At 51.7% G+C, this 13,373-nt stretch overlaps 1 protein-coding gene across 10 annotated transcripts in view; it reads left to right on the top strand.

Annotated features, from left to right (window-relative positions):
* Nucleotides 1-504: 504 nt before the first annotated feature.
* Nucleotides 505-13,373, top strand: part of TCERG1 (transcription elongation regulator 1) — a 57,415-nt gene continuing 44,546 nt past the window's right edge. For all 10 annotated transcript variants that reach the window (XR_003754438.2, XM_029050320.2, XM_029050317.2 and 7 more), the window contains exons 1-4: nt 505-582; nt 10,079-10,304; nt 11,432-11,584; nt 12,449-12,764. Coding sequence is in view for 9 of the 10 variants with exons in the window: in XM_029050320.2 (XP_028906153.1) it covers nt 524-582; nt 10,079-10,304; nt 11,432-11,584; nt 12,449-12,764 (754 nt within the window). In the remaining variant the exon portion in view is untranslated. The remainder of the gene's footprint in view (nt 583-10,078; nt 10,305-11,431; nt 11,585-12,448; nt 12,765-13,373) is intronic.

The raw sequence follows: 13,373 nt of genomic DNA, 5'->3' as shown, positions 1-13,373 counted from the left end.
ATTAACTGGGAGCCTCAGTGGCACCACCTGATGACCCTGCATCTACCTCAGCGTTTAGAACGGTGCTCTGCACCTAGTAAGCGCTTAACAAATACCAATCATCATTATTTATTTAGTTTTTTTATCGAAGGAAGGCAGGCAGGACTGAATGAAGGAAGGAACGAATGAATGAACGGTCGGTTCTTCCGCCCCAGGGAGACACGTGTCCGCGGGCGGACCCGGCCTCCGGGGGCCGCCAGGGGGCGCGCCTCGCCCTGCGGCCGCTCGGGCCGCCCTGACCATAGAGTGGTGGGGCGGCCAATGAGCGAGGCGGCCTCTCCTCACTTTTAAAGTCGGCGGGCCCGTTGTTCAATGACGGGGCGGGCTTTCCCCCCCCGGGGGGCGGGGCTCGGGGGGCGCCGGCCAATGGGCTCGAGGGCCGCGGCGGCTTCCGGCGCCCGGCCGGAGATCGACGGCCCCGCCGGCCAATGGGAAGGGGCGGGGCGGGGCGCGGGGAGGAGGGGAGCCAGCGAGGCCCTGTGGAATGGCGGAGCGCGGCGGGGACGGGGGGGACGGCGAGCGCTTCAACCCCGGAGAGCTGAGGTGAGGCGCGCCGCGCTCCAAGCCTCCTTCCCCGCCGGCACGGAGGGGGCCGGGAGGGCGGGGGCCGCGCGGGGAGCGGAGGGACGTCCGGGGGGGGGGGGGGAAGGCCCCGTCGAGGCCTGGAGGGCCGCCGCCGCCGCCTCCTCCTCGCCCTCCCGCCGTCGCCTCCCACGCACCCTGCCCGGCCCTTCTCCCCCCCCCCCCCACCGCGAGCCGTTGGGGTAGGGGACCCCCCCTCGGTGTGACGTCACGTTACGTCACGCCACGTGACGTCGCCCCCCCCCCCCACGACGTCGGTTGTCGGGCGCCTGAGGACGGGAGGGGGGGGCGGGCCGGACGGACAGAGCGATCTCCGAGCGGCCTCGCGGCGGGAAAGTTTCGGGACGGGAAACTTTGCCTTTTTCGGGCGGGAGGGGGGGGGATCGACGTCCCGAGGGGCCCAGGGCGGGCGGGCGGTCGTTCAGGCCGACGATCGGTCAGTTCAGGCAGGCAGACAGTCGGGCAGTCAGCTCAGTCAGGCAGACGGACAGCCGGTCAGTCAGGCAGACAGTTCAGACAGACAGCCGGTCCGTCAGTTCAGGCAGGCAGACAGCCGGTTTGTCAGTCGTTCAGGCCGTCGGTCAGTCAGGCAGACAGTCGGTCAGTCAGTTCAGTCAGGCAGACAGCCAGTCGGTCAGTCCGTTAGTTCAGGCAGGCAGACAGTCGGTCGATCAGGCAGGCAGTTGTTCAGGTAGGTGGTCAGTCGGTCAGTCAGGCGGTTGGTCAGACAGACAGTTCAGACAGCCAGTCGATCAGTCAGTTCGGGCAGGCAGACAGGCAGTCAGTCGGTTAGTTGTTCAGGCAGCCAGACAGCCGGTCAGGCAGTCATTCGGGTAGGTGGTCAGTCAGACAGGCAGCCAGTCGATCAGTTCGTCAGGCAGACGGCCAGTCAGGCAGACGGCCAGTCAGGCAGTCGGTTACTTGTTCAGGCAGTCAAACAGCCAGTCGGTCACACAGTCAGTCGATCAAACAGTCGGTCGATCAGGCAGTCAGTCGGCCAAACAGTCGGTCGATCAGGCAGGCAGTTGGCCCGTCAGACAGTCGATCTGTCCGTTGATCAGTCAGTCAGCTGATCAGTCAGACAGTTGGTCAGCTGGTCAGTCAGTCGGTCGGTCAGTTAGTCAGTTGGTCAGGCATTTGGTCAGTCAGTCAGTCTGTCAGTCGATCAGGCAGTCAGCTGCTCAGTCAGACAGCCAGTCAATCTGTCAGTCAATCAGGCAGTCAGTTGGTCAGACAGGCAATCAGTTGATCTGTCAGCCGATCAGGCAGTCAGTCACAGTTGGTCAGTCAGACAGCCAGTCAGTCGGGTAGTCGATCAGTCAGTTGGTCAGAAAATCAGTCAGTTGATCAGTAATAATAAGAATAGTAATGTTGGTATTTGTTAAGCGCTTACTATGTGCCGCGCACTGTTCTAAGCGCTGGGGTAGATACAGGGTCATCGGGTTGTCCCGCATGAGGCACACAGTCTTCATCCCCATTTTACAGATGAGGGAACTGAGGCCCAGAGAAGTGAAGTGACTTGCCCCCAGTCACACAGCTGACAAATGGCTGAGCTGGGATTCCAACCCATGACCTCTGACTCCCAAGCCTGGGCTCTTTCCACTGAGCTACGCCGCTTCTCGTCAGTCACATCAGTCAGACGGTCAGCCAGGTAGTCAGTCATTCAGTGGGTCAGTCAGGCCGTCAGTTGGTCAGTCAGACAGTCAGTTGATCTGTCAGTCGGATCAGACGGGCGGTCAGTCAGTTGGTCAGTCAGAGAGTTAGTTGGTCGGTTAGCCAGTCGGACAGCCAGGCAGTCATTCACTCAGTGGGTCAGTCAGGCAGACGATCAGTCAGTCAGTCATGCAGTCAGTCAATGTGGGTCAGTCAGGCAGACAGTCGGTCAGTCAGTGGGTCAGGCGAATCTATGGAGGAGCGCTTACTGTGGGAAAAACACCAGACTTAAGCGCTTGGAAGACGGTTTCCGTCTGGCCGGGCAAATGCTGAGCTGGGAATAAAACGTCGCACGCTTCGGTCAATCAGGCAGTTGGCCGCTTCCTAAGCGCTTAGAACAGTGATGTGCACCCGGTGTTCAGAGATCTCTACTCGTACCCTGCCTGTACCCCTGATGAGGCGTCAAAGAGGGGTGCGAAGCGGTGTACTGAACGCCTCGACGGTCTCTGACTAGTGGTGCAGATGCTGAGCGGGGAATGAAACATCACACGCTTCTCTGGTACCTTGCCAAGCGCTTAGCACAGTGGTTTGCACCCAGAGGGGAGATACCTTTACTGGCACCTTGCGTGTACCCGTGACGTGCCGTCAAGAAGGGGTGCGAATCAGTGTACTAAACGCTTCGACGGGTTCTGACTAGTTGTGCAGATGCTGAGCTGGGAATGAAACGGGTCTCGAGCTTCTCTGGTACCTTCCTAACGCTTAGAACAGTGGTTGGCACCCCCTGGTAAGATACCTTTACTCGTACCTTACGCGTACCCGTGACGAGACATCAGAAAGGGGTGCAAATCGGTATACTAAACGCTTAGACCGTTTCCGACCGGTTGGGCAGGTGCTGAACTGGGAATGAAACGTCGCACGCTTCTCTGGTACCTTCCTAAGCGCTTAGGACAGTGATGCGCACCCAGTGCTGAGATACCTCCGCACGTACCTCGCGTGTACCCGTGACGAAGGGTGCAAAGCAGCGTACTAAACGCTTAGACGGTTTCTGACTAGTTGTGCAAATGCCGAGCTGGGAATGAAACGTGTCGCACACTTCTCTGGTACCTTCGTAAACGTTTAGAACAGTGTTTCGCTCCCAGGGGTAAGATGCCTTTACTCGTACCTTGCGTGTCCCCGTGAGGAGGCGGCAAAAAGGGGTGCGAATCAGTATACTAAACGCTCAGACGGTTTCTGACTAGTTTTGCAAATGCTGAGCTGGGAGCCAAACGTGTCGCAGGCTTCTCCGGTACCTTCCTAGCGCTTAGAACAGTGATTCGCACCCAGGGGTAAGATAACTTTACTGGTACCTTGAGTGTACCCGAGATGAGGCGTCAAAGAGGGGTGAAACACCCGACGGTCTGTCATCCCGGCTCTGCCACGTGTCAGCTGTGTGACTGTGGGCAAGTCACTTAACTTCTCCGGGCCTCAGTTCCCTCATCTGTAAAATGGGGATGAAGCCTGTGAGCCTCACGTGGGACGACCTGATGACCCTGGATCTCCCCCGACGCTTAGAACAGCGCTCTGCACATAGTAAGCGCTTAACAAATACCAACCTTATTATCGTTCCCAGGTCATTGCATGCATTCATATTTACGGAGCGCTTCCTGTGTGCAAAGCACTGGACCAAGCACTCGGCAGAGGGTGTCTGACTAGTTGGGGCAAATGCCGAGCTGGGAATGAATCGGGCAGGAAACGTGTCCCCACGCTTCCCTGGTACCTTCCCAACGCTTAGAACAGTGCCTTGCACCTTCTCTGGTGCCTTCTAAGAGCTTAGAAAAGGGATTCGCACCCAGTCGTAAAATGCCTTTACTGGTACCGTGCGTGTACCCGGGACGAGGCATCCAAGAGGGGGTGAAACACAGGACGGCCTGTCATCGTTCCCAGGACTGATGAGAAGATCCTTTCTGTCTAGTTGTGCGACTGCAGAGCCAAGAATGAACCGGCCAGGAGTTGTAAACGCCTCGTACAGTGATTTGCACCCGGTGGAAAAATACCTTTACTGTTCTCTTGCCACGATGAGGTGTCAAAGTCACTTTGGTTGTCCCGCAAGACTTGGGGTGCCTGCTTTTATCGTTTCGGTTCCTCCAGGGCCTCTCCTGCTTCCATGGCTTCAGCTACAGGAGTGATTCCCAAATGTGTCTTTCTAGTCCAGACTTCCCACCTCTCCTGCAATCCTGTGTTTTCCTGCTGGGTCATCTGCCCCGGGGAATATTTCAGCAGCCCCTCAAACTCAGTCGGCTGGAAACCGAACTCATCTGGCCTCCCAGATCGATTCTAAGATCACCTTTTTCCTGGAGGGTCGACAACGCCGCTCTCCTCCCTGCCCACCCCTGACTCTCTGCCGTCGCACAGAGGGACAGGGGATGTGTCTGTTTACTGTTACATTGTAATAATAATAATAATAATGTTGGCATTTGTTAAGCGCTTACTATGTGCCGAGCACCGTTGTAAGCGCTGGGGTAGACACAGGGGAATCAGATTGCCCCACGTGGGGCTCACGGTCTTCATCCCCATTTGACAGATGAGGGAACTGAGGCCCAGAGAAGTGAAGTGACTTGCCCACAGTCACACAGCTGGCAAGTGGCAGAGCCGGGATTCGAACCCATGACCGCTGACTCCAAAGCCCGTGCTCTTTTCCACTGAGCCACGCTCCTCCTCTTGTACGCTCCCAAGCGCTCAGTACAGTGCTTTGCATCCAGTAAGCGCTCAATAAATGCCATCAGATCGAATGAAGGAATTCGCATTCGATCACGAACGTGGCCTAGTGCGTTCTAATCCCGGCTCTGCTACTTGCCTGCTGTGTGATTGGGCAAGTCACTGAGCTTCTGTGCACCTCAGTGCCTTCATCCGTAAAATGGGGTTTAAGTACCTGTTCTCTGGTCCCCTTAGACTGAGCTGTATGTAGGATGTGGGATAGGGACGGTGATCTAAAATTCAATTGTGTCTACTCGGTGCTTAGTACTGTGCCTCATTATGATAGAGCCTAACAAATACAATTGTTGTTATTGTCATTATTATTATTATTGTCACCACCTACATGGTTTGCTCTCCAGCTAAATGGCTACCACCTCGGTCCGGGTACTTGCACTATTCCGGCTTGACTGCCGTATGAAGTTTGTCACCGGCCACCCTGCCTTCATCCTCTGCCGTCTCTTTGCCATACTTTCTGCGACCGGGATCGTTTTTCTAAAAAAAAAAAACCAAAACATTCTGCTCATGACTCCCCACTTCTCAAAGACGTCTAATGTTTACCTGCAAAACAGAAATTCTTCCCTTAGCTTTAAGGCATTTCATCAGCTCTCTTTCTCTCTCCTTCTTGCCTAGCCACTCTTTTCTCCTTCTCTTCCCTCGGCCTGCACCCTTCATTCCTCCCAAGCTAACCATCATTCAGCGTGGCTCAGTGGAAAGAGCACGGGCTTTGGAGTCAGGGCTCATGAGTTCGAATCCCAGCTCTGCCACTTGTCGGCTGTGTGACTGTGGGCAAGTCACTTCACTTCTCTGTGCCTCAGTTCCCTCATCTGTAAAATGGGGATTAAGACTGTGAGCCCCACGTGGGACAACCTGATTCCCCTGTGTCTACCCCAGCGCTTAGAACAGTGCTCGGCACATAGTAAGCGCTTAACAAATACCAACATTATTATTGTTCTTGACTCTGCTACCTTGCGGTGCCCTTCTTCTTGTCGGGAACTCCTTTCCCCCTCCAATCTGCCGGGACCACAGCCCTCCCCGTCTTCACGGTCCTTCTGACATCCCGCTTCTAATGCTCTACTATTAAATACTTTTCCACCTCTCCATTCCTCTGTTTTTCCCAAGTGTAGATAATGTGTCACGGTCTGTTCATTAGATTGTAGCCATTTTAGGGCACGGTTTATGCATCCTCTAGTCCACTCTCCCAAGCACTTAGGACCGAGCTCTGGAGGCAGTAGGGGCTTAATATGGTTGTTTGCTGCAATATGAAACGCATTTTATTACAGAGGCGAACCTTTCTCATTTAGCAAACCTTTTGAGATTTAATAGGCGTCACAGAAGGCCACCGAGGTGGATTTTTACTTCCGATCAGTCATATGTATTGATCACTTACTGTATCTACTTCTGATCAGTCATATTCATTGAGTGCTTACTGTATGCGGAGCACTGTGCTAAGCTAATTAGGCTTGTTAAGCGTTCCTGTTACCTACAAGCAGTTGTCACCACTGACATCTTTTCAGAGGTCCAGTTCGTGGTTAGCTGTGGTTTTGAAAGTATTCCTATTTCCCTATCACTTATTTTTTTACTCCCCCACTATTGCGTAAGAGAAGGTTTGCTGTCACGAAATGTCTCCAAGCGTTTAGTACAATGCTCTGCACCCAGTAAGTACGGTCGAATGAATGAATGTCTTCAAAACTGCTTAAAGACCTACCTACTCAAAGAATCCTGCCCAGGTGGGTCCCAAGAGACTGGTGTCCTCTAAACTGGTTAGGGACGGGGAACATATCTGCTAATTCTGTTATATTGTACTCTCCCGAGTGCTGCTCTGCATATAGTAAGCGCTCAGTAAATACCCACCGATTGGTGTTTCCAGTCACGTCAGCTACTCCCTAACGCCTCTGCAAATTGTGGGTTTACGTTTCTCTCTTTTTATGCCTATCTCGCGGCTTATGCAAACTTTTTTCCTATTTGTACATTTGTGAATTTGTGTTTGTCCCCCGTTAAATTGTAAGCTCCTTGAGGGCAGAGACCGTGCCATATTTTTCCTGTGTAACCTGCAGAGCACCTCCAGTGACTGCCACTTCTACTGCTGGAGAAGCAGCGTGGCTCGGTGGAAAGAGCACGGGCTCTGGAGTCAGAGGTCATGAGTTCGAATCCCAGCTCTGCCACTTCTCAGCTGTGTGACTGTGGGCTAGTCACTTAACTTCTCTGTGCCTCAGTTACCTCATCTGTAAAATGGGGATGAAGACTGTGAGCCCCACGTGGGACGACCTGATTCCCCTGTGTCTCCCCCAGCGCTTAGAACAGTGCTCTGCACATAGTAAGCGCTTAACAAATACCAACATTATTATTATTACTACTGTTGACCGTGTCTGACTGACTTGTTATCCTGGAGAGGGGATTTGAAGGAGGAGCCTGAGAAGCCCATCCTGCTTCCTTAGTTTTACGGGGTGATTTGGAAGTTTTCAGTAAACGGAGTTGTCAATTCAGCGTTCATAAAGAAATTTAATGTCCTAAGTGTCATTCTGCAGGTGTGAAGGCAGTGGCAGGTCTAGAGAAATAAGATTCTAGAAAGAGAAAATGAAAAGCACTCTGCCGATTTATAAGTGCAGAAAAAGAGTTTGACTCCGTTTTGAAAGATTTTATTCAGTTCCCAACCTGATTATCAATCAGTTGTATTTCTTGAATTCCTCCCGGGTGTACAGACCACGGTACTATATACTAAGTGCTGGGGAAACACAATCAAGTTAGGCAAGATCCCTGCCGTCAGGGAGCTTGCATTCTAAAGGGGCGGACGGACACCGACGTCATTTACCGATAGGAAAAAGAAGCTGATATATGGCTATAAGTCAGTGTTTGTGTAAGTTGATATGTGCAAAAGTGCTACGAACGGTTGTGAGTAGACAAGTGCATCCACAACAGCAGCCCGAAGCTGCAGCAGTCTATCGTTAGTGTTTTTAGAGCCCCGGCCTGCGGAGATTCTGCTGTTGTAAGGGCCTGGAGTACAATCCGAGTAAAAGACGCGATCCAGTCCATGCCACCGTGCCGTTCACAGTCTGATTGAGGGCGGGGGGTGGGTTTAAAGACATAATAAAATTGTTTACAGTTAGAAGGGGAACGAAAAGACTAGAGAAAGGTGAGTAAGTACCTAGCTAGAGAATGTAAAATGATCTGTATAAAAGTGGGGACCTGGGGAGGAGAAAACGAAGGAGGGAAAGGCTTTGGAAGGGAGCGAGGCTTCAGCGGGGGCTCGGGAATCTGGGATAGATGTAGCCTGGCACATCTGAAGAGGGCCGGGGGGGGGGAGGGGACGACATAGTATAGAATGAATTACCCCATGGGTGAAAAAGAATCGTAGAGACGTCTTCCTTGCAGAATCAAAGGTCAAGTCAATCTCCAGTTTATTGAGCGCTTACTGTGTGCAGAGCACTGTAGAGAAAGGAGTCAGAAAAGAGCGGTGACTTACAGTTCTGGGAAGAACGGTTTCACGTAGTTCTTCCCCTCTAAAATTGCTTGATTTATTCTGGTTGGGTTATTTTACGAGGCGAGAGTGTATAAATTGGATAATAAAATACTAGATTTGGCAAAACTGAACACACGCATCCATCAGCTTGCCCCCGTCCCATCTTGCCGAGCTGATTGCCTTTTACAACACGGCCCACACACGTCTCCTCCAAGACGCCTTCCCCTACTAAGCCCCCGTTTCCCCATCTCCCCTTCCTTTCTTTGTCGCCGGTGTCCTTAGGTCTGTACCCTTGAAGCCCTTGATATTCACCCCAATCTCAGCCCCACAGCACGTATGTACATACCCTTCTGTAATTTATTTTAATGTTCGTCTCACCCTCTAGATGATGAGCTCCTTGTGGGCAGGGAGCATGCCCAACTCTGTTGCGCTGCAGTCTCCCAGATGCTCAGAACAGTGCTCCACACACAGCGAGCCATCAGTAAATTCCACCGATCGATCGATTGATCCTTTTTGGTTCAGTGCTGTAGGCCCGCACTTGAATAGAATGTCTAATTATGGGTTCCTTAAGGAAAAGGAATAGTGATTGGGAGTATTTCTCCTGAAGAATTGGTAATGTTGAAATTGGGGATGAAGTAATAGAGTGCAGCCTCACCTGCCTGATCCTGGTATTCTCGGGTCTCTGATTAATCTGGATTATTTTTGGCAGACACCTGCTGTCGGCAGCCCCTGATATCCCAGCTCTCACTTCCAGCTCAGTGTGCAGAGCAGTTAAAAAATGAATCTGGGCCTTGGATGCGTCTTTTGCACTTCATGCTTGGGGGAAGGAGAGGACTTTATGGTTTAGAGTTGGTTTTGGAGCTGGGTGAAGTGATTCGAACTAGGGGATTCCTAGAGAGTTGGTTTGTGGGTGGCCTGGCAGTGACGTGCCCGATAACTCCTGGACTCTAGTCCTAAAATCACTCAACCCTCATTTCCCTTATTTCCCCTCCCCTCTGTTGACTGTGCACTTTGCTGCGTATCCCCTTAGGCACGTGGATTACTCACCCAAGCCCCCCAGCACTTCCGTATATATCCTTATCCCTATCTGTAATTCATTGTGATGTCTGTCTTTCCCTGCACACTGTAAGCTGTCGGACAGGGATTGCGTGTACCAACTTCACCGTATTCTCCCAAGTGCTTAGGACAGCGCTCTGCACGCAGTAGGCACTAGATAAATATCACTGATTGATCGATTGTATGAAGTTTTTGAATGGCCAGATTTATTTCGCCTCTGCTGATTTATCTATTCATAGCTGTCCTGATATATTCAAGACTGGGAAGGAAGATGGTGTCTACGACTGATAACCGTGGTGGAAGCTTCTACTGCAGCCGGAAGGACTTAGATTAGGGAGCGATAACCTCCCCCTCCCGAGGCTGGGCAAACTTTTGCACGAGTAGAGTACAGCTCCTCTCTCCAGGATGATTTAAAGGCCGTCCTCGCCCAAGGGAGGGGAAGGCAAGCTAAATGACCCTTCAGGATTCTCCCCCCCCTCGGCTTAGGGCTCCGTGATTGAATGAAGCAGTGTGATTTTCAGCTTGGAAGAACTTCTGAATGTTTGTCTTCCCGCACAGAATGGCTCAGCAGCAGACCCTGCGGTTCCGGGGTCCAGCTCCCCCGCCCAACGCGGTTATGCGAGGCCCACCGCCCCTCATGCGTCCACCTCCACCCTTTGGCATGATGAGAGGTCCCCCTCCACCACCTCGACCCCCCTTTGGACGCCCTCCTTTCGACCCTAATATGCCGCCGATGCCTCCTCCAGGAGGGATTCCTCCACCCATGGGCCCTCCCCACCTGCAGGTAAAAAAACCAAACTCACTAATGATTGCTTCTCATCAGAATGATTTATGTTGGTTCTTCACCTGTCGGGCACACGCTAGTTGGTCGAGACTACGTCAGCCAAGGTTTCAGCCCTCTAGGAACGTTGGTGCCAAGACTGACTCCAGACGTGTGTCCAAGAGGTCTGCTAAGAAAGTGAACACTTGGGGTGGGTTTTTTTCCCCAGAGTTAGGGTGGTGATAGAACTGGATCTAGGGACGTAATGGAGTAATAACCACCCCAAGTGGTTGTGCTGTGACAGAAAAAAAATGATTTTACAGTTGAGTGAGTCACTGCTATTATATCTCATCTGTGACGAGGGCAGAGCGGCGAATTCTCAGTTCCCTCTTAGTCTTTGAGCCCCACACAGGGATGGTGTCCAAACTGGTTAGCTTGTATCTATCCCAGTGCTTCGAAGAGTTCTTGACACAGATTAAGTGCCTAAGAAATGCCGTTCTCATCATTTTAGGCCAGCACCCTTTTACATCATCCGTTTGCATTATGGAAAAATTAAATCGGTAGGTACAGTACCAAATAAAATGACATTTAAAAACCCTTCAGAAAAATCACCAAACGGGGACTTGGTGCACCTTTAATCGGTCCCACGAAGATGGTGTTTAAATGAAAGAGTGCTAAGTACAGCCAGTTCTGCTGTAGCGCTCCCACCGCCTTGCCCCTCGGGCCTCTGTTTCTGTGCCTAACCCATCTAAGGCCGCAGTGACCTTAGCTTAGTGCCCCTGTCCTGCTAGAGTGCCACGACCCAGCGGGCGGTAGCGTCGGTAATCCTTGCCACCTTTACGGCCCACATTGGCTAGCCGTTTCTCAGGATTCCCGCCGGACTTGACCACCTCCCCAAGTGCCCGAAGCGGGAGTGGAGTCAGAAACCTTTCCCCCCAGTGGCAGAGGTAGAACGGGGATTGAAACCCAGCTCTCCCGATTCCCAGTCAAGTACATTTCTCACCCACCTGGAAAAAACATACGCTGGCTATTGGAAAGGAGTCATTCATTCGGTTGCATTTGTTGAGCGCTTACTGTATGCAGAGCACTGTACTAAGCGCTCGGGAGAGTTTTTGATAGGTTACTATTGCTCTTCTTATATGAATTTACAGAGACCCCCATTTATGCCTCCTCCCATGGGAACCATGCCACCACCTCCTGGTATGATGTTTCCACCCGGTCTGCCTCCGGTTAGCGCTCCCGGAACACCAACGTTACCTCCCACTGAAGAAATATGGGTGGAAAACAAAACTCCAGACGGCAAGGTAAGCCCTTGATTGTACAACAAGAGTTAGGCTGGGCAGTACAGACCGTCCTCAGGGTAGCTCTAAATACCGTTGATCGATTGAGATATTTTGGGTTCGAGTGAATGGTACCTATGTTTGAAATGTTTGAAACACTGTTTCAGCTTCACAACACCTTGGCTTTGACCGGGGCAACACCAGCCTCATTTTCTGACACGGATAGAGGGGATGTAGGCAGCTGCAAGAGTGGGGTTTTCAGGGAACTGGGGAAACCATTTATCTTCGGTGGCGAGGAGGGAAAAGGACGAAGCCACTCAAAGAGGGCGGGGAGAGAGGAGGAGGAAGGAGAGTCGCAGGGCATTCTGGGGGAGGGGGAGTCATCGGGGAAGGCCGACCCTGCCATTTTACTTCCCCGGTGAGATGAAAACAGGCTGCCCTCGTCATGCAACGTAACGTAACTCTGTGTTGAGGTGGGTTGAGTGCAGGATCTGGGTAGGTTTGGTTAAAAATAGGGTATCCAGCCTTGGTTCGGGAACCAATCCCCCATTTATAACATTGGTCCTGGGAGAAAGTGGGTTCCTATTTACAACATTTCAATTGAAGATCAGGTTTTCCCAAACCCATCCGTGAAAGTCCCAGGTCTCCCGGGCCTAGTCGATAAAGGGTGTAGAAACTAAAAGTGCGGGGGGAACCTGAGCCCCGTGAGTTGGGGGCGACGGGGGGCCGTGCTTTGGGGTGGAGTGCCAAAATTGGGCTGTCATTGCGGACGTAGGTCGAAGCAGGGATTGTCCTTGTCCTTCCCTCCCCTTCCCCCATGATTCTTTTTTATGGTTTTATTTTTATTGGCCGTTAGAAATAACGGGGTTTTTCATTACTTCTCTTCAGGTTTACTATTATAATGCGCGAACTCGAGAGTCTGCCTGGACCAAACCCGATGGAGTGAAAGTTATTCAGCAATCCGAACTGACTCCCATGTTAGCTGCACAGGCTCAGGCTCAGGCTCAGGCTCAAGCCCAGGCGCAGGCCCAGGTTCAAGCCCAAGCCCAGGCCCAGGCTCAAGCCCAAGCCCAGGCTGTCGGCCCTTCCACGCCTACAACCAGTAGCCCTCCGTCAGCAATATCTACTTCAGCGTCCTCAACTACTCAATCCTCTACCACCTCTACTACAACAACAGCCACGTCCGTGTCCCAGACAGTCTCCAGTGAGTACCAGTGTCTGCTTGTGTGTGTGTGTGTGTGTGTGTGTTTTCCCTCAGCGATCAGTTTGGTCGATCAAATGTGAGCAAAAAAAAAATTCAAAATTACTATATTGTCTTCTACTTTTTATTGATATTCACTCTATAGTATGTATTGAGCGCTTACTATGTGCAGAGCACGGTACTAAGCGCTTGGAATGGACAATTCGGCAACAGATGGAGACAATCCCTGCCCGATGCCGGGATCACAGTCTAATCGATGTCACATAACTTCAAGTACTCTCATAATTTACTTAAAGGATACCTTTTTTTAGGATTTTCTGATTATTTTGTGTCCACCCCAGTGTTTAGCTAAAGTGTTTTGGCTCATAATAAGCACTTAAAAATAGCATTATCATACTGTATTACTGAAAGGGCAGACTTAAAGTTGTATTAAAGGGTTTATACAGTTTTTTCCCATAGAGTTGAACCAGTCAACAAAGTCACAGGAATGTGTAAGAATTTCTACGTCTATTGTTGTTATGGCATTTGTTAAGTGCTTGCTGACCTCAGCGGACAACTACTCCTGCCTCCTACGATAGAGGACGTTGATTTAAACAAGCCGTCGAGCCATAA

This window comes from Ornithorhynchus anatinus, chromosome X1 (assembly GCF_004115215.2).
Source record: "Ornithorhynchus anatinus isolate Pmale09 chromosome X1, mOrnAna1.pri.v4, whole genome shotgun sequence".
NCBI lineage: Eukaryota > Metazoa > Chordata > Mammalia > Monotremata > Ornithorhynchidae > Ornithorhynchus > Ornithorhynchus anatinus.
The sequence above is the reverse complement of the archived record's forward strand: the minus strand, read 5'-3'. Positions and strand labels throughout refer to the sequence as shown.